Raw genomic sequence first — 21,195 nt, 5'->3', positions numbered from 1 at the left:
CTCTTGTATTTTATTCTGAGCTCTTTGCTGGTGATGATAAATATGGTACTTTTATCCTATAACACTTGTCCCCAAACAGTACCCAGACTAATGTCACTCTATTATGTTAACCTCTTTTGTAAGTCACTTTGGATTAAAGCATCTGCTAAGCAAATACATCTAAAAGTAAAACACAATTCTAGTTTGTCTTTGCAGGCTTTCTTGCTTCTCTTAATGTTGATCTTTTTCTTCACAATTTCTCATCTGCTAGTTTCAACTTTTTATTATTTAAAAGTTTTGTTTTTTTTTTTAATTATTGTGTCCACAAAGTGTTCATTGCTTAGTTACACTGTAATGTTTTTTTGTCATCGGAATAATTAAATCCCCACCAAAATGTTTGTATGCCCAAATGGCTACCATTGACTCTTTAATGATCAGTATTTCTTTGGCAAATGCTAAATTTGAAACATTCAAAATAGATTACAAGGTTTCAATCAATTCATAAGATGAGCTTCTAACCTTCACATTTTAAGTCTTTATCTATTGTAGCTATACTGAATCTTAGTGTGCTTTGACTAGGTAACACACTCAGGATATCGTTCCCTCAACACTGCCATAACAGAAATGTACATGGATAGCATTACAGGTGCTAAACTCACAACTGGGTTTCCAAAAGGCAGATCAAATAAGATTGAAAACACTCCAAATGCTATTACATATTAACATGACTATGATTGAGTCTGCAGAATATGTTTCTTTATTATAACTTCTGCCTCACAGACTTAAGATACTGTGGGGTTGAATTCTTGGTCCTACCTTTGCTTTTGTGGAATTTTTCACATTATCCCATCTAAAATCCTAATAATGCGTATCCTAGGTTCATTGGCTACTCTAAATTGGTCCAGTATAGACATCATTGAAGGGGCAGATGTAATGAAATGATTTACTACATTTGGTATAGACTGTAATTTGATGCTGCTAGGTTATAACACATGTTCTGGGATTTGTTTCAAGTAAGGAAGGCAGATGTTTTGAGGTAATGTAGTTTGAATTCCATGCAAACGTTTTGACAACCCTGGCCAAATTACACATTTTGTTGTATATAAACATTTACATTAAAAATGCCACTGTTTTAGTCAATTTGCTGTCAAAGTTGCATTTACTATTTTTTACCTACAATGTCAACATAATATGTCATTTGGCTAGGGGTGTCCAAACTTTTCCAAGGAACTGTATACTTACTAATCTGAACATTACAGAGGTGCAACATATTGTATGTTGATTAGCACAAGTAGGTAGAAATGTTACTGTATTCTGTACATATCACAATAATGGTGCTATACAGGCTCAGAGTTCAAACATGTTCATTGGGTGTAGCTGTAACAGACATTCACCTTGATATATCTCTGTAATCCAATTTTTTTTATGTGTATCATGTTTTTATCATGTTTATCTTGTGAAGGAAACTTGCATTTTAATAAATTTTTGGACCACAGATTTTGAGAACAAGCAGTACTTCTCTGTGTATATATAATGCTGAAATGTATGTCTCTGTCACTAGTAGTAATCAAAATAGCTGAAAAGTTACTGCAGTCAAACAACAAACCAGAAAAGCTCTGGTCGAAAACCTAGATCAGAGCCAAACAAAAGTTAATTACTAAATCACTTAATATTACTATTGGCTGAAGCCCAAAATTCTTTTTCTTTTTTTTTTTTTTTTACTTTTAGATTGCTCAAAAATAGAATTCTTTCAAAGGGTCATTTCTTTATTTATGCCAAATGTGGACACTAAATGTCATATGGAGGGAGTAAAAATAGTCAATTTCAATAACATCCCCTATCATGGAGTCTGCCAGTGAAGTGGCTACCAACATACAGCATTGTGGTTGGTTCTCTAGAAAGGCTAAAAAACAAAAACAGCAAAGAATAGAAAACATTATGATGTAAATTCTGCACCTAACTGAATCCTTCAATTTTTTGCAATAGAAGTTTAATGAAAAAAAAACAAAACAGTGAAGCCTGAAAATAGCATGCATTCTTGTTCCATTTCTATTTTTTGTCTTTGTACTGCATTCTTAACACAGAAAATGCTGACGTTCCAGTTTTAATCCAAATGTGGGGGAAGCAGAAACCATATACAGTCCAAATTCACAATTTATGTAGAACTGGTGTAATTGTTTGGATAAATACAGCTTTTTTATGTATGTAATTTAAAAAGATGCTACAAAGTATATAAATGAAATTAGTTATCCCTCACTTATCTTTTAGCTGAATGTTTACCAGTTCTGCATGTTGTAGACCTGCAGGCTCTATTGGCAACTACGTATTTTTGCAAAGTTACCGATAAAACACTGTGGTTGAATTAATATTAATTCACATTCTAATCATTTTATAGTTTCTGCAAACTCTTCTACAACACAACACTTAACCTGGAGATTATTCCTACCTTTAACTGATTTATTGTTATTTAACGTTTCTGAACCATCAACCCATCTTCCAAACCTGCTTTATCCTGAGCAGGGTTGCGGAGAGGTTGGAGCCTATTTCAGCAATTTCATGGAACAAGGCAGGAACAATTATCTTGACAAGATGCTAGTCCATTGCAATGTCAACTGACACACAGACATGCTCACACATACACTAGGGCCAATTTAGCATCACCAATCCTCCTAACTTGCATGGATTTTCACTGTCGGAGTAAACTAGAGCACCTGTAAGAAATTCCACACAGACAGGACCTGGAATGCGAACCCTGGCCTTGTTGTTGCAAGGCAGCACTACTACCACTGTGCCACCTTTCCACCCTCTTCAAATACACTTAATAAAAATTTAGGACCGTCCATGGGAAGCGAGAGCCTTAACTGGCAGTACAGGGTGCATGGCTGGAACTAAATCTAGACTGGGCCATTCCATTACAGGACACACTCCTCCATATATTTAAACTCGGTAATTAATCTAACTCACGTTTTGGGGTTTATTAAAGAACTAGCAAAATAACTGCGCTTTGCAGCGGAGAAGTAGTGTGTTAAAGAAAATATGAAAAAGAAAAGGAACGTAACATGATTATCAATGTAATTGTTTTGGGACTGTTATGAGTGTTGCTGCCACCAAGGAATTTCATTCTCATTATTTATTTCAATCAGGTTCGTATTTGGAGGATGTGTTGTGTTCAAGTTATATTCCGTGTTTGTCAGCTTGTCTTCCTCTTTATCTGAGACATCACACACTGCATGCATGCGCTTGCCTTTCCCATTCCTTCAAACTTTAGCGAAGTGGTTCAATTTACCACATTTTTTACACGGTCTTCCTTTAGCTGGACATTGACTTTTTCCACCGGGTGCTTTGTTTCCGCAGTACCTGCACTTATGAATATACCTGTATGCGTCACTCGCTTCATATTCCTTTGCTGCCTTCTCAATTGTGTAATGTGTTTTTTGTTCAGTGCTCTTTGGAGCTCTTCCTTGTTCTCTGCGTACTGCATTCACAGTCAGTTCACGTGAGCCGCTCGGAGTACATGCATCGGAGGTTCTCAGCTGTGCTTGTGTCTTGTGAGATCTTGCGATGTCCAAGGCTTTATTTAATGTTAGCTCAGACCCGGCACTTAAAAGTTTCTCTCGCACTTTCGCCGAGTTTGTGCCAAACACTAGTCTATCCCTGACCATCTCATCTTCGTTTGCATAAACACAGACCTACACCCACGAATATTTAGCGGCAGCGTGTCTATTGGATTGCTGCTGACGGATGGCCTTATGTGGGCAGACACTCAATTACGTGGGAGGCGTGACAATGAGGGACGCAACTCCGCCTCACACAGTGACCGAGCTGCAGGCTATGGACGTATATATGTACTTAAATAGGTTCCAGTTATGACCGTTACGCGTAGAATTTCGAAATGAAACCTGCCTAACTTTTGTAAGTAAGCTGTAAGGAATGAGCCTGCCAAATTTCAGCCTTCTAACTACACGGGAAGTTGGAGAATTAGTGATGAGTCAGTCAGTCAGTGAGGGCTTTGCCTTTTATTAGTATAGATTTATTGAAGAATATGGAGTGCCTTGAGAAAAAAAACAACACACATATACAATGGCATGGAAAAGTATTCAATCTCCTTGAAAGTCATCTTCATTTTCTGTATGACAAAAGATTTCTACACTAATTTATTCATTCAGTATTTCAATGTGAACTATTATGCTGTAAAAATACATTTCCAAAGTCAGCTGAGATCAGTTGAAATCCCTGCTTTTAAATGGCTTCATGTTTAAAAATAATTAATGTGCCAAAACGAAGGCATTGTAAACAAAACATAACAACCACTTGTTAATGCTGGACGAAATATTTACAAGATTTTAAAGATCTTTAAAGTAAATAAAGCATAAAATGCATACCTCATCTTCGCTTGCACTAGGCGCATATTCAGTCTGGAAAATGTCTTCATCCTCATCATCATTTACCAACAATTCTTTAACATCTGCCCTTGTGCTGCTTTCAAGAAAATAAAAAAGTGTTAAGAGTTAATAGCTAGAAACAGGGAAAAATCAGTAAAATCTCTTGATAGGTACCATGCCACGTTTAAAAGCAAACTACCAAAGTGCTTTTCATATATTATAGTCTACAAGTACCATAAAGCCATAAGGAATTCAATTTCTACTGCCTTCAGTTTCAAACTAATACTAAAAGAAGGGTTAAACTTCATGATCATTCCCTAATAGAAAAAAAGCGCAGCATGCTATGTGTTATGGTGCCTGTTGAGAATTATATGGCAGCATTACAACAATCAATCAATATTATCCGGCACCTCGACATGTTTGATGAGCTTTAACCTTGTTTTGTTAATTACAGAAGCTCAATTTACCTTCCTTCTTTTAATGATGTAACAGCGCTTTTTGAGCTTTCGGTATCCCTGGCGGTCTGAAACTTTCTTTTCTTAGCCATGCTGGCTGCTGCTGCAGACTACACAGGCGTGCATCTATACTGCCGTAATCCGAATCTGTGTCGTAAAATCTTTGCAATTTACGTTACGGTGTTGGTTTAACGATTGTCGTGAGCCGATCTGAAATAACCTCATATATAACAAAAATGATTTTAAGAAAAGAACAGCATAATCCGAACTACCTTGGCTTTGACTTGAATTGTGCGAATTGATAAAAAAATTAGTATAGATATCTATAACACTGTGCCTTATTAAAACTATGATTTAACACAAGCGTGATATATACACAGTTCTTGGATCAAAACAGCATACATCTGTGTAAATCAAAATTAAATACGGGCAATAAAAACAAAACTTGCGAATCTTTAATAATTTAATTTTTCAGGTGCGCCAAAAATATTGAAATCGAATCTGATTAGCGAACACTAAGCGATTCAGCTGGCTATGGTAAAAATTAATTTCTGCACTTCAGGCTATATGTAGGCGTCCTTCTTGCCTAATACTACGCTGTTACATCATGACGTTTACAAAAGCATCCCTTCCTATTGTTTAATTACGGCTACCATGATTAAATATCTCGGCAGTTCCTTCATATGCTAGAGTGTTTTCTGCCTCATGGTTAATGGTTGAATGCCCGTGAAGCGCTCCTTTATATCTGTGACACCCCGTCCAGACGCAATATACGCGCAGTATTCTTCAAGTACTTGCTGGGATCAAATCAAGTGCTTGTGGTTGTCCTTGTGGAGTGTGATTATTCTCCAACTGTTTTTGTGGAGTTTGCTCTGGGCAGTTTTCCTGCACTACATACATGCAGAATATTTTAACTGGTAGTTACAAGTTTGCCCAGTGTGAGTATGTGTGGCATTCGATGACTTTGTACCCCACCCAAGGCTGGTTCATGCCAATGCTGTGCTTTCTGCTCATGGTGCCCTTGCAACAACTCAAGTTCTGCCCCTGAGGCTAAATCGGGGCTGAATATTGTTTTATCTCTCTTCTGTTTATACTCTGAACCAATTCTCATATAATTTTAAAAAGTAGAAGAACACAGTTTTCGGTCTGAATCACGGATTTGTTTCATCTGAGATTGCAATTTAAAGAAAATGTGTCAATTATTTATTTTTTAACTTCAATTCAGTTCATTTTTGTATAACATACTTCCACGAACAAGAACAGAGTGCTGCATACATGTAAAAATATACCTAAAAACAAAACACAAAACTGTAAAACCGTCACTAAAACATATGCAATGCATTCTTTGAAATATACTGTATATACATACCTATATACTGTATATGTTTAGACTTTAATAAATTAACTCCTTAATACACCTAAATACTAAGAATTAAATTAAAAATTCCAAATATATTGTAGCACTATGCAGTGCTTGCCAGGTCTCAACGAAAGGATTTTTGCTAATTTTATTGATCTCCTAGATATCTTGCTATCCACTGGAAGAGGTGGAGGGACAGGTATACTATTCTTCAAGAATTGCTTATCCACACAGCTGTTTTCAACTATACCTCTTCTGAATACCACTCAGTCTCCGTCTCGTACGCTATAAACAATAACATTGTTGTCATTTACCGCCCTCCAAATCCACTAAATAACTTTCTCTATGAGCTGGATGTGATGCTCTCTTCTATTCCAGAAGATGGCAGTCCACTTCTAACCCTTAAAGACCTGAACATCCACTTGAAAAGTCTTTTTTTTACACATTTACAATGACTTTTGTAGAAATTGAATTCATGGTCCTGGAGACTTGATACGGAAGTAGATATTAGTACCAGATGAACACCTATATGGATACATGGAAAACATGCAAACTCCACACGGATGGTAATGGGTAGGGTACTGAATACTAGGTTGAGGACTAGTGAGGCAGCAGCTCTAACCCCTGTGTATCCTTACCACCCGAAATAAAGCTGTGACTTTCATGCATTGACACCACAACAATAGCATTTAATTGTGTTAAATATGTTTTAAATTTTTCATATTCTTATAAGGAAAATGGGCCATAGCTGGCCATAAACCGTGCTATCCAAAAGTTAATAAACAAATATGTGATTCAGAGTGAAATGTGCTCTCTAAACTGTCTTATTTAGCCTCTAAAGAATCGATGAGGTGGATATTTTGCGGTCTAATATGAACATGATTCTCCGTATGTATTGGCTATAAAATAAAAATGTTCATTAGCATAATAAAACGTGTATTGTTGTTGTTAAATGTGTTGATTTGTACAAACGAACACATCTTTTAGCATTAAATTCAATGTACGTTTACTATAATGTAAAGCCCCCTTCCACGCAGACTCCGCAAACCAACTTAGACGGAGTGAATTAAAGAGTGACAGCGTATTAATGTCACAATTTTGCTTGATTGTCAAAGGTTCTCTTTCACATAAGAGTACTTGTACTTGTTTTTAAGTAATATTATGTTGATAGTCTTTTCATACATTATCCTATCAACTGTTACACTTACGATACGTTTAGGTTCACGTTACTATTGCAACTTTAGAGAAAATATAACTTAATTTTACAGTTTACATTCACACACATCTTACGGAAAGAACATGCGCTTGCGATGAGATACTTAGCAGGCAGCCCTGAGAGTCTATTAAAAACTACAATTCCCATTCCACTCCAAAAGTCGTCAATGAATTCTCCCGCCCTCTTGAATGCGGAAGTGACGTCAGGTTTAAGTTCATACTCTAGCCAATCGCCAGTTGCAATATTCCAAGTTGTAAACCACGCTCCGGAAGAGTCCGTAGCTAGCAGAAACATGGCGAACGTAGCGGTTGCTGCAGCTGCGGCAGCAGCGGCGGGTAGAGATCCTGCTGTGGATAGATCTTTACGATCTGTTTTTGGTAAGTCCCATATTAACAAATGCTTTCATGTTAACAAGAATGGGCATTAGAGGTGTGTATGAAATGTAGGCTGATGAATTATTTGATATTTTAGGAAGTATTTAAAGAATGACATCTGGACACTGTACACTAGTCATTTTGAATTACGTCCATGAGTACATCTACAAAAGTCCATAATGTAAGCTAAGTAGGTTAATCATGTTGTCCCCTTATTGTGTTGTTTATTTTTGTACAACGAATACATTTATTAGCCTCATCTTTGTGGTATTGCTTACCTCTTATGCCACAATTTTTGTTTATTTATTTGCTTTTTTACTTATGAAAATTAATTGGTTACTTTGAGATTGCTAATAATGACAACTAGGTAACAGTATCAGCGTTAGTAATTGGCTTAATCGCTTCTCTCTTCTCAATTGAAGAATACTTCTTCCTCTGGCAAAATGTCAAAACCGTACTTCGGAGGTGTTTACGGTCATGTTCAACGTCTTTAACACCGAATCTAAAGTATTTTCATACAAAGATACCATTAGTTATACTTGCATGAGATAAAAGTTGTTGGTTTTGAGTTTCAGGGTTCTTTTTTTTAGTTATTTAAGCTAGTGCTAGAAATAGATGACAACGTTCCAAGCATCTTAGAATGTGACTTACACCTGAATGACTATTGTTTTTTCCCTTTGTCACTTTTGTATGTACAATTTAAATTTATTATTTATTTGTATTGTTTTAGTTGGGAATATTCCATATGAAGCAACAGAAGAGCAGCTGAAGGACATTTTTTCAGAAGTTGGCCTGGTGGTCAGTTTTAGGTATGAAACAGTATTAGAATTTAGTGAATAGAATTTGATTTTAAGAAATTTTCAATCCATTGACCAAACCAACATACCCCAAGTTTTGAGCTTATTTCAATAACACTGCATGTTAACTCATCCCAGGATATACTCAGTCGTATAGAGTCATGCTGGTCCAATTTAGATACACCAGTTCATGTAAAATACTTATGTTTGTGAAAAATAATTTTGTTTCTCAGATTCAAAGAGAAAAGCCCTCTGGAGGCAAGAAGAAAGTATCTGTTCTTTTAACTTCAAACTTGGTGCTCTAGAAGTATGAAGCAGGTGTGCTTACCGCTTGGCTAACTATAATACAATAGCCAATTTATCTTCGAACCTGAATAGTTAAATTCTGGTGATATACTGAATATCCATAAATAAGCATTATTGAAATCTATAATATTTACTGATTTTATTTTTTAATCTCAAGAAAATTTCTGAAATAGTATTATGTTTACCCAATAAGGGAAACATCCTTCTGCCTGTTTTCTAATGTTATTTTCCTTTATTACTATTGCATTTAAAAAATTTACATGCACAAACCAATTTTCCACATTACAAGTGTTTTCATTTTTCCTTTTTTCATGTATATTTTGTATTCCTGCCCATTTGTCAAGATATATAAAATGTTTTTTTATTGTGGTAAACTCACAGTTATTTGGAAAAGATAGACCTCATTACAGAGACATAAAGTGAAAGGTTGTATGACACTACTTCCCATGTTATTAGTTCATTACATTTATACTCGTACATACTTTTAAGGCATTGTAAGGAAGCAGAAAGTAAGTAAACACACTTGCTTTGCTAGCCATGGAAAGAAGCTCCTTCATGAACTCTTCTGTATATGCTTAGTATATGCTCCTGCCATTGCAAACTGTAGGGAATTACTAGTAATCCAGTGGTGTGTCAATTGCTGAATTATCAAACCAATGCAGGAGACAATATATGGTTGAGTTGCTCCCAAACAAAATTATAATGCTGTCCAGCCATACTTAATTCACACCACAATCAATTCATTGAAGTCATTTGGCACGTGAATCTTTTGGAGACCTCTCTATTGACAGTATATGGGTAATACCAGGACAAATCATCACATTTTTGGATCTTATTGTCACAGGTTTTAAGAAAACTTGGCATGCTGTTTTGGTCATATTCGTAAACTGTGGAACCGAAATTCAACATGTCTCGGATAAATATTAAGAAAGATTTAATCCAAAATGTTTGAGCTTATAATTGGGGGATTTGGTTTATGACGTTCACTGGCTATATCTCCCCAAATATAAGTTGCACAGAAATCATTCTCATATCATTTTGAAGGACTTTTCCGGCTCTATACTTTGTATAAATACTAAACTGTCTCAAGGTGGTAACTCAAATGTTGAGTCTAATTTAATATGAAATGTAAATGTTTGGAATGTAGTGTTGTTTGTGTACCATATTGATCCGTGTTTCTGTGTTGGCCTCTTTTTGGTCCTAGGCAACAATTTGAGTTGGAATTTAATTATGAAGTATCCATCCATCAGTATTTTTTAACTTTTGATTTCCTTCCTGTGACTATGGATAATCTAAGCATATCCCAGCATAAAACTGGATGAGGTCTTAACATACCTATGAACACCCTAGAGCCATCCAGTGAATGATTGCATTTGTAATGGTTTTTAAATTTTAGGAAAAATGTTGTTTTAAATTAATGTAAAAAGAGCTGAGCTGCATCAGCTGATACACTACCGTAAGTAGAATGGTACATTTCACAAGATGACATCTCAGGCAGCCCTTGGTGATATACAGATGTCACACAGTGTAGAGGCAAAACTATTTTGATTTTAAAACTGGAGGTCAGACATTTGTGTTGATCCAGGCAGAGGGTTCATTCACTCCTCACATTTTCATATATTAAAACTAAAAACCATGTGTGACAATCAGTAATAGTTGCAAAAACATCACATTTGCTTTTGCTGCGAGTTTCCCAGCCAGTGAAAGGACGGAGGAACATGTACAGTACATGATCTTTTATTTATTTTTTCTTAATTTTTACTGGTTAAGTTGCTGGCAAAGTCATACATTTTTTTAAGTTCGGAAGACTTTCCCAGCTGGTCTTTATAATTCTTTAGCAGGCCTGACCCACTTTTACTGTGAAAAGTTGTAGTGGAACCTACCTCACAACACTTAATCTAATTTATACCAAACAACCTGCCCACATATTTTTCTTTGGAATGAAGGATAAAATAGGAGAACCTGGAAACTTCATTTAGACAGTGTTCAGGCTGAGAATTAAAATGAGGCCCCATTGTTGCATACATCAGTGCAGTGCTGTAAAACTAAGATAAAAGGCACTTTATAAGATAAATATTGATGATTCTTTTCACTTGGTATAATAAATTAATTTCAAATTCAATCCATCCATTTTTAAAATTGCGTAACTTCAGAAGTATAGGGGGCTCTTTGCAACTTCCAGTTTTGAATGTGAAAGCACAGTTTTACTCACTTGCAGACTGGTGGTATTCTTGCATTCCTCCTACAACTCCCCAAAGACTTGACAGATTGCCCTAACACTCTTTAAATTGGCTCTGTATAAGTAAGTATGAGTTATTGTTCCCTAGAAACAACTGGGTGCCTTGTCTCCCAAAGCAAAACAATATTTGTTGCACATAATAAAACCTCTATGATGATTTATTGAAGGTGTTGCAGTTATTGGTAGACTGTATTATAACATTTTCAAACCTGCATAATCTAATTCAAGGTTGCAGTGGTCTGAGGCCTATTTCGACACTAATGAGTTTATTCACACAGGAGTCTGTTTAAAATTGCCAATTAACATAACAAGCATATTTTAGTATGAAGTAAGTAAACCCACACAGATGCAGGGATTATGTGAAAGCTCCACTTGGTGAAAAAACAGACATTAAACTTTTGAATGCAGAATATTGGAACCATGAGATGGCAGTGCAACCCATTATAATTTACTTGTTTTTAAATTGACTTGATGGTGAGATAATGTGTTCTGGTCTCAGAATTGTTTTCTAAAGGGCTTTGCTTTTCTTATTACAAAAAGTTTCTAAATTAGATTTTAATTCTTGTTGTTATTGAAAGATTTCATATAACTAGGAGGCTTTCCCATTGTGGATCTGTGCCTAGTGGAAACTGAGCTTTGTGTATCTTTCTGAAAATTAAAAATCCTTAGATGTTTTCTGCTTTATATTTGGCTTATATTTTTCATTTTCCACTTGCAGAGTATTACTTTGTTTCAAATGCATCTTTGTGGTCCAGATTTGCATTATGCAAAAAAATAAATAAAAAGTTAGAGACAGAATGCAGCATAAATCATTTGTACTTTACTCGCATACTTTCTTTTAAACATAAAAATTGTCATGCATTTGAGGGTTGTGTGGCACTGTAGCCGTCAATGTACTGAGTTCAGTAGGTACATTCTAGAATGTTCTCAATCTATTTCAGGGTGGTGAGGGCCAGTGGCTATCCCATTTGGACTAGGCAAAAGGCTGGAAACAGGCCTGGATAGGACTTTAGTCCACCAAAAGGTTCACTCTCACATGCACTATATTCATATATATTGTCAATTTGTAAGTGCCAATTAACATAACCTAAATAAATAAAACCAATTTAATTAATTCATCCTGTACTTGAGCATGTCCTGCCATAATAATTTTCATTAAAATGGGACTTGCAAAACTGTTTAGTTTTCTCAAATATTGGGGAATAACAGAAGTGAAAAACAGACTTTATTTCAGAGAGTGACCATTATGTATATGTGGTAATGTGGCACTTTGTTGGTAAATTATAGGGTGACGAGATTTTCAAAGTCCCAGACCGGGATACTTGTATAGCATGTATGCCCACGAATAAAACCCATTCTCATAATGCTTACTTTTTCTCATCATCACCTGTAGAGAAAAGCCAAGCAAAATGACACCTTTTATTGGCTAACTAAAAAGATTACAATATGCAAGCTTTCGAGGCAACTCAGGCCCCTTCTTCAGGCAAGAACATCTTGCCTGAAGAAGGGGCCTGAGTTGCCTCGAAAGCTTGCATATTGTAATCTTTTTAGTTAGCCAATAAAAGGTGTCATTTTGCTTGGCTTTTCTCTACATTCATAATGGCTAACACGGTACAACAACCTAGTACTACTCATCATCACCTCAAAGGGATCAGGGCAAGGAAAAAAAAAAAAACACTTTCACAAATGAACACATAGGATTCTGAACAGTGCTTGCATCATAAACAAATAAATGTTTGGTTCACCTTGCGATTCTATGTAAAAATAGCACAAGGGTTCCCTCTTGGAGTTTTGTGCACACTTTTGTAAGTATATTGTGACTATGTTTGTTCCGGTAAACCAATTATTAACATTATTACATTGGCAACCTGTTAAAATCAGGACATTTTGGTATTCTTCAGTTATTTATTGGGACACATAACCTGAAATCAAGACTGTCGTCAGATCGTCCTAGCAAATTATAGTGTTAATGAAACAGTTACTACAGGGTACTTCATTCATATCTAGATAACATTTCCCTTGCTTATATTTTAGAATTTTAAGGTTAGGAAGATAATTTAAGTTACCGTGGTCTTCAACCTTTTTGACAAATGGACAGTTTTTAGTTAGAGATCTCTTTATGGACAAGTGGGGATTGATTCACCCTGGAGTTTTCAGCACCCTGATAAATTAGCAATAGATAGAAAAGTTGGTTGCATCCAGGTTTGCTAGTAATGGAGCTCCATGGACCAGTGACAGTTCATAGCCAGCTTGTTGCAGACTAGCAGTAGCAGCATTAATATACTTGCCATGCCTGCCTTTTCGTGCACTGACACAAAATGTCTGTGTACCGATGCCAGTATATGGGAAACACTGGCTTAAAGCATTGTGAGGAGTTAAATGGAGGTATGCTGGTTTTCTGCCGTTTGTGCTCAGGCTGCAGGGAAAACTTCACAAAGCATAAACAACTTCCTGATGGAAAAATTTCCGCCCACTCCCAGCTGATTTACAGATGTCATATTGATCTTCCAGACACCCGAGTAATTTTCTACCCACATACATGGTCTACCAGTGTTTCATAAATTGGTACTGGGGATCTGTTCGCCGTCAGTAGCATCTGTCAGAGATGAAAAAGAGGAAAATGTAAAAAGTTGGAGTAATCGCGATTAAGGTGTAAAATTGAAAAAAATACACAAATCTGTAGTTTAAGTTGCACAGGACGTTTCTCTGTTTCAAGATTCGTCAATGCTTTTCAATGGGAGATTTTGTAATTTCAAAACTTGGTACAGGGCAATCTATACAAATTTAAATTTCTTGAAAAAATAGTGTGCGAAACTTCAGCAAAATTGGTCCACTGGGGGCCATGTTGTTTCATGCAGATAGACAGATAGACATGGGCTATGGCAATCAGTGCTTTATATGCAAATAAAAAATCCCTCTCAGAGGTGTTTGTAGAACTGTATTTGGATGTTCTTTTGAAATGAAATAGTCCTGTGTTTTCAGTCTAATAACTGAATAAAGTAAAGAAAGGTATAATGTGCATTGTCATGCATGAAAAAGTTTAATCCATTGTGTGGAAAATCTTTTTTACTGTTAAAAAATTTTAAAGTAATGTATTCATGTTTGTTTTCCACATGCCTTTTCTAGGTTGGTATATGACAGAGAAACAGGTAAACCTAAAGGATATGGGTTCTGTGAATATCAAGACCAAGAGACAGCACTCAGTGCAATGCGCAACTTGAATGGTCGAGAATTCAGTGGTAGAGCTCTACGAGTGGACAATGCCGCCAGTGAGAAAAACAAAGAAGAGTTAAAGAGTAGGTTGTTTATTTCCTGTTGGTGATAGTTGTCTGTAAATAACTCAAAATTCTCATCGACTTTGTGCTTTATTAATGAGTTAAATTGCAAGTTTATAAATCTTCAGGTTACTGTACTTTCACTCCCACATTCTTAAAATAAAGGTTTACCTGATAGAGTTAAGGTAAAAAACAAAATGATTTGTTACTATTTGTGCAATTTAAGGGAAATATCAGTTTCATAATCAAGTTTAATAGATTTATTGTGCTGCAGAGGACCTATATTGCAGTATATACTAAGCCCATGATACAAGACATTGTTGTACGAATTACTGTAACATGGAGACAAAAGTAAAAAAAAAAAAATGTTGAAGCAATAACTTTCGAGGCAGAGTGATCTTCAGGTTGAGGTGGAGGAGTTCAGTTGTAACCAATCTCAGGTCAATTTTGTTCTATGTGATATTTCCATTGCTTTCACATGTTTTCCCTGAGCACTTTGGGTCCCTCTCACAGCTCCTAAGATGTGAATATAGGTTGATTGGTGACTCCAGATTGGCATGGTATTTGCATAAGTGTGCCACACAGTAGACTGAAACCATAACCAAGACTAGTTTCACCATTATGCCTGATACTTTTTTAAAATAATCTGGCTCCCTGGTAATTTGGAATTGAAATTGCGCATTCAGACAACATATTGTTGTTCTGTATTAGGATGATTCATATAATATTTTTAGTAGTCTCTAGAGTTTGCCAAATAAAGTCTTTGATTCTTGTATGCATGTATATCAACATAATTGGATTTCTTTAGTGGTAATTACACATTAGCACGTAGACATTAATCCTGTAATTAATAAGGAACAATTCTAAAGTGTTAAGAATTTTTTTACAAGTACCTTCATTATAGATCTCTGAGATCTGTAGATAAACGATATCTAGTGTTAGATAATGATAGTGTGCTATGTAGATAAATGATACCTAGAGTTGGCTACAATACTGTATTATGATGCTGGATGGCATAAGTAATACCACTATTCATTTCTGTCCAGGTTTGGGAACTGGTGCACCAGTTATCGAGTCACCATATGGGGAGCCTTGTCAACCTGAAGAAGCTCCAGAGTCGATAAGTCGTGCTGTCGCCAGCTTGCCACCGGAGCAAATGTTTGAACTCATGAAGCAAATGAAGGTGTGTTTTTTGCACATGAATTACATCCAGTGATAGAGAAAGTGGTCTATATTTAATAACCTGTTTGTGTGGCTTGTCTTTCAGTTTGATTTACTTTATAGTAGAAGAGATAAGCTAATTATGGTTTACTATTTTTTAAACAGCTGTGTGTACAGAATAGCCCCCAAGAAGCTAGGAATATGCTCCTTCAGAATCCACAACTAGCATATGCCTTGCTGCAAGCACAGGTGGTGATGAGGATTGTTGATCCTGAAATCGCTCTGGTATGGGAAATAGCTAAAGTGTCATTACTAAGACTTTTTTTATTAGTTTTTTTTTTCAGTTTAAGAATTGAGTAGTTTGAAATGGTGTAGATTTCCTATGTTCTCAGTTCTGTAGAAGTTGAATTGTTGTTGTTTTTTTTTCTCTCTTGGTCAGCAACAAGTGTTAATGTTATTCTTTCTTTCTTAGAAAATGCTTCATTGCCAAACAAACATTCAGCCCCTGATTCCTAATGCTCAGACTGTAACTGTTCCAGGCCCGCAACCTCTCACTCAGCCAAATCCTCCCGTGTCACAGGCTCAGCCAATGGTATGAAATGCTGATGAAACATCCACAATTGTTACTGCATACTTCATTGAAATAAAGTGATAATTGTGTTAAATACACTTCTTGTTTAAAATATAGTGCTTCTTTGGTTAATGTATAAGCATTTATTACATTTAAGTTTTGTTTAATATATTGAGCAACCTTTGTTATCTGTTTATCTCTTTATTTTAACAGGCTGGAATGCACATGAATGGTGCCCCTCAAATGATACAACCTCCACAGATGGTTGCAGGACCAGTCCCTGTTGGGCCAGGAGGTAGGATTAGAAACTAATATTCAGATGTATTTAGCAGAATGATCTCTACTCATCTGTTTTCTTGTCTGTAGGTCCTTTTCCAGTAAGATTTGCCATAATAAAATAAAAGTTAAAGTTAAAAGAATGCAATAGAATACATTCCTAAATGAAATCATCAAAAAATTCTTAGGTAGTCTTAAAAAAAAAAAAAGACATTGTGAAACCCAATAGTAATCATTTTAAACACCAAGCATATAGGCTTTTAAAGTTAGCACACACTAAAGTTGTATTTTTAGAAAGGTTCCTGTTTATAATTCAAATGCTATATTAGTGCTTAAAGAAGTATGTGGTTTAATTGTTTGGTACCTTTGTCAGTCGTCAGTACTCTTGCCTTTTGTTTTTTACTCTGTCCTTTTTTAATTCTTCTTAATAATTTATATCCTTTTGTCCCTTATAAGAGTTTATCTCCTAACTTAAAAAAATGTACAATTTAACCTTGTGTTATTGTTTGTTACTAATACTATGTGATGTTTTCTAGAATACTAATTACTCTAGCCAGAATACTAATTTGCTTATTTGTTGTGATTTCTGTGTTTGTCAAAAACCACAAAGGTTATTCTTTCTTTGATTATGAATAGCATTATTTGCACACTGGAATCTAGAACAAATTAATATATTTTCTCTCTCAGTACTAGGATCCCTTTGCTACTGTATATTTTATAAAAGCTTCCAGCATATTAGCAAATGCTAAAATATTTTTTCTGTATCTTGGTGGTTAGGTAAATGTATAAACATAATAAAAACCTATGTATGAGTTTACTTCACAGGTTAGCAGCCTTGCCTGGTATTGAAATATACAATACTGTATTAACAAATTTGAGATTATTTCTCTTGGTTTCTGATTAGGATTGCATGTCACATCTATTTCATTGTTATTCTTGCATTAATTAATTGTTAGAAAATATAAAGTAAAATGTCCAAACAAAATTTATTCACAATCTCTTAGGTTTGATTAAATGTACAAATAAGACCAGACAAGGATTCACGAATAATTGTTGAAAATAATTTTTAATTAAGTACTGTACATTATTTGGGCAAAGTGAATTAGTAATTGTATTGATCACTTTAACTTAGCCTTATATGATTGAGACTACTCTTCTATGTACTAAGACTAGTGCTGCTGGAATGGCTCTTGAACAGGATAAACAGGTTTGAAAATGGATGGATGATATAAGGAATTTCAATTTAGTGTTATAGTCCAAAAAGAGATCATAACAAAATAGGAAAATATAAAACGCATACTGAAAGAAAATACATAATTGAAAAGTTAATTACATGTGTTGAAACATTTAAATATGCTTTAGATATTGATTCACAATATTTTTTGAACTTTTGTTATTGACCAAATACTTTTTTTCCACCATAATTTGCAAATAATTACTTCAAAAATCAGACAATTTGATTTTCTAGATTTTTTTTTCTCAATTTGTCTCTCATAGTTGAAGTATACCTATGATGAAAATGACAGGCCTCTCTCATCTTTTTAAATGGGAGAACTTGCACAATTGGTGGCTGACTAAGTACTTTTTTGCCCCACTGTATATTCTTGCAAGAATGTCTAAGTGCTGCAATAATTAGATATTAATATTTTAGGTAACTTTCTTATTTTAGAAGTACTAATGTTGTTTTTCAGGTGTTAAAATGAGATTTCAGTGCTTGTATTTTTAATTGATAATTTTTGATCACTGTAGACTGTCAAAGTTTGAAACAGTTTTTTCTATGTGGACTTAGCTTTTCAAGGAACCTACAGTACATATGCATGGCTCTTGAACAGGATAAACAGGTTTGAAAATGGATGGATGATAAAAGGAATTTCAATTTAGTGTTATAGTCCAAAAAGAGAACATAACAAAATAGGAAAATATAAAACGCATACTGAAAGAAAATACATAATTGAAAAGTTAATTACATGTGTTGAAACATTTAAATATGCTTTAGATATTGATTCACAATATTTTTCTTAAAATCCTGAATCGTTTCCTATAGTTACAGTGGGGCAAAAAAGTATTTAGTCAGCCACCAATTGTACAAGTTCTCCCACTTAAAAAGATGAGAGAGGCCTGTAATTTTCATCATAGGTATACCTCAACTATGAGAGACAAAATGAGAAAAAAAAATCCAGAAAATCACATTGTCTGATTTTTAAAGAATTTATTTGCAAATTATGGTGGAAAATAAGTATTTGGTCACCTACAAACAAGCAAAATTTATGGCTCTCACAGACCTGTAACTTCTTCTGTAAGAGGCTCCTCTGTCCTCCACTCGTTACCTATATTAATGGCACCTGCTTGAACTCGTTATCAATATAAAAGACACCTGTCCACAACCTCAAACAGTCACTCTCCAAACTCCACTATGGCTGAGACCAAACAGCTGTCAAAGGACACCAGAAACAAAATTGTAGACCTGCACCAGGCTGGGAAGACTTAAACTGCAATAGGTAAGCAGCTTGGTGTGAAGAAATCAACTATGGGAGCAATTATTAGAAAATGGAAGACATACAAGACCACTGATAATCTCCCTCGATCTGGGGCTCCAAGCAAGATCTCGCCCCATGGGGTCAAAATGATCACAAGAACGGTGAGCAAAAATCCCAGAATCACACAGGGGGGCCTAATGAATGACCTGCAGAATGCTGGGACCAAAGTAACAAAGGCTACCATCAGTAACACAGTACGCCGCCAGGGACTCAAATCCTGCAGTGCCAGACGTGTCCCCCTGCTTAAGCCAGTACATGTGCAGGCCCGTCTGAAGTTTACTGGAGAGCATTTGGATGATCCAGAAGAGGATTGGGAGAATGTCATATGGTCAGATGAAACCAAAATTGAACTTTTTGGTAAAATCTCTACTCGTCGTGTTTGGAGGAGAAAGAATGCCGAGTTGCATCCAAAGAACACCATACCTACTGTAAAGCAAGGGTGTGGAAACATCATGCTTTGGGGCTGTTTTTCTGCAAAGGGACCAGGATGACTGATCCGTGTAAAGGAAAGAATGAATGGGGCCATGTATCATCAGATTTTGAGTGAAAACCTCCTTCCATCAGCAAGGGCATTGAAGATGAAACGTGGCTGGGTTTTTCAGCATGACATTTATCCCAAATACATCGCCCGGGTAACGAAGGAGAGGCTTCATAAGAAGCATTTCAAGGTCCTGGAGTGGCCTATCCAGTCTCCAGATCTCAACCCCATAGAAAATCTTTAAAGGGAGTTGGAAGTCCGTGTTGCCCAGCGACAGCCCCAAAATATCACTGCTCTAGAGGAGATCTGCATGGAGGAATGGGCCAAAATACCAGCAACAGTGTGTGAAAACCTTGTGAAAATTTACAGAAAACGTTTGACCTCTGTCATTGCCAACGAAGGGTATATAACAAAGATGAACTTTTGTTATTGACCAAATACTTTTTTTCCACCATAATTTGCAAATAATTACTTCAAAAATCAGACAATGTGATTTTCTAGATTTTTTTTTCTCAATTTGTCTCTCATAGTTGAAGTATACCTATGATGAAAATTACAGGCTTCTCTCATCTTTTTAAGTGGGAGAACTTGCACAATTGGTGGCTGACTAAGTACTTTTTTGCCCCACTGTATATTCTTGCAAGAATGTCTAAGTGCTGCAATAATTAGATATTAATATTTTAGGTAACTTTCTTATTTTAGAAGTACTAATGTTGTTTTTCAGGTGTTAAAATGAGATTTCAGTGCTTATATTTTTAATTGATAATTTTTGATCACTGTAGACTGTCAAAGTTTGAAACAGTTTTTTCTATGTGGACTTAGCTTTTCAAGGAACCTACAGTACATATGCACTTTTTGTTCAGATAAGTATGAGAAAATTATGTTGTAAAATATACAACAAAAATTCTCTGGGCAGTGTTCACCAAATTAGGTGGTGTTCAAAATAATCTCTATGCAAATTAGCCTTATATGATTAATTTGTTTTAGTTATAAATGCTAATAAAACACTACAGTTAGATTATTGTCTTTGAAACACTATAGTCCAATAATGCATAACATGATTTAAAAACAGCTTTATCATATTTCCCTCCACATGTTTGTACTTTAATAGTACTGTAATTGAACATTAAACATTTTTATATACATTGTTACACATTCATTTTATTAGTAATTAGCAAGATAAAGTCTTTTTCATTCCTGAGAGTTTTGGCTGGTACAGTTTAGTTTACCTTTGCTAAAAATGAATCCAAATAACTATTGCATTGACAACTTCCCAAATAGAAGTTTATTTACCAAATTCAAATATATTTTCTGTACTTTCTGCATGTAACTAATTCATCATTATTAATATTTATGCATTTAGGGCTTCTGTAGTTAATGTTGCCTTTTTTCTCTTATAGATATGTGTTTTGAAGGTGCTATGCAACCACAGATTGTTATTCCTCAAGGCACAATACCTATGGACAGAGGGCAAGGTAAAGTGTCTTCTGTTGTAAAACCATGTATTTATATGTATACTTATACAATAATAGTAAGTACTTCAGAAACTCTAATCTGCCTTACTTTAGCAGTTGAAAATGAAAGGTAGCAATAAAACATATTAGTTCGTATAACTGATTCATACATTACCATTGAGTTATATTGTTTTTATTTATTTTTTTGATAGTTTTAAATTATCCTTTCCTACAGCACAGTTTTGAATTAAGAACATATTTCAAATTAAAGGCACTGTGCTTCACTTCTGCTTTGTTTCTTTTGTATAGTCTTGCAGACCAAAAATTATGAATGA

General features: G+C 35.2%; 2 protein-coding genes across 3 annotated transcripts in view; one reads left to right on the top strand and one right to left on the bottom strand.

Moving 5' to 3' along the window:
- The window catches only part of si:dkey-251i10.3 (uncharacterized protein LOC553498 homolog), a 41,405-nt gene extending 35,859 nt beyond the window's left edge, over nucleotides 1-5,546 (bottom strand). The window contains exons 1-2 of one of the 2 annotated variants that reach the window (XM_039766042.1): nucleotides 4,829-5,546; nucleotides 4,362-4,458 (exon numbers count right to left, since the gene is read on the bottom strand). In XM_039766042.1, coding sequence (XP_039621976.1) covers nucleotides 4,362-4,458; nucleotides 4,829-4,908 — 177 coding nt within the window. In that variant the 5' untranslated portion in view covers nucleotides 4,909-5,546. The remainder of the gene's footprint in view (nucleotides 1-4,361; nucleotides 4,459-4,828) is intronic. The other variant, XM_039766044.1, reaches the window with a different exon arrangement.
- Nucleotides 5,547-7,657: 2,111 nt separating this feature from the next.
- Nucleotides 7,658-21,062, top strand: cstf2 (cleavage stimulation factor, 3' pre-RNA, subunit 2). Its single transcript, XM_039766041.1, has 8 exons — nucleotides 7,658-7,769; nucleotides 8,497-8,575; nucleotides 14,235-14,404; nucleotides 15,430-15,566; nucleotides 15,710-15,829; nucleotides 16,017-16,136; nucleotides 16,329-16,410; nucleotides 20,807-21,062. Exons 1-8 carry the CDS (start codon nucleotides 7,685-7,687, stop codon nucleotides 20,992-20,994), a joined length of 981 nt encoding a protein of 326 aa, XP_039621975.1. The 5' UTR covers nucleotides 7,658-7,684; the 3' UTR covers nucleotides 20,995-21,062.
- The last annotated feature ends 133 nt before the right edge of the window (nucleotides 21,063-21,195 follow it).

The sequence above is a fragment of the Polypterus senegalus genome, chromosome 10 (genome assembly GCF_016835505.1).
Source record: "Polypterus senegalus isolate Bchr_013 chromosome 10, ASM1683550v1, whole genome shotgun sequence".
Lineage (NCBI taxonomy): Eukaryota > Metazoa > Chordata > Cladistia > Polypteriformes > Polypteridae > Polypterus > Polypterus senegalus.
Note: the sequence above shows the minus strand (reverse complement) of the source record. Positions and strands in the feature narration are given on the sequence as shown.

What these genes read in the sequence shown, in the direction of transcription:
- cstf2 (XM_039766041.1), top strand. Translation starts at nt 7,685, where the DNA reads ATGGCGAACGTAGCGGTTGCTGCAGCTGCGGCAGCAGCGGCGGGTAGA. An exon ending in ATCTTTACGATCTGTTTTTG is followed by an intron (nt 7,770 to 8,496) that starts GTAAGTCCCATA and finishes GTATTGTTTTAG; the next exon opens with TTGGGAATATTCCATATGAA. An exon ending in AACTCATGAAGCAAATGAAG is followed by an intron (nt 15,567 to 15,709) that starts GTGTGTTTTTTG and finishes TTTTTTAAACAG; the next exon opens with CTGTGTGTACAGAATAGCCC.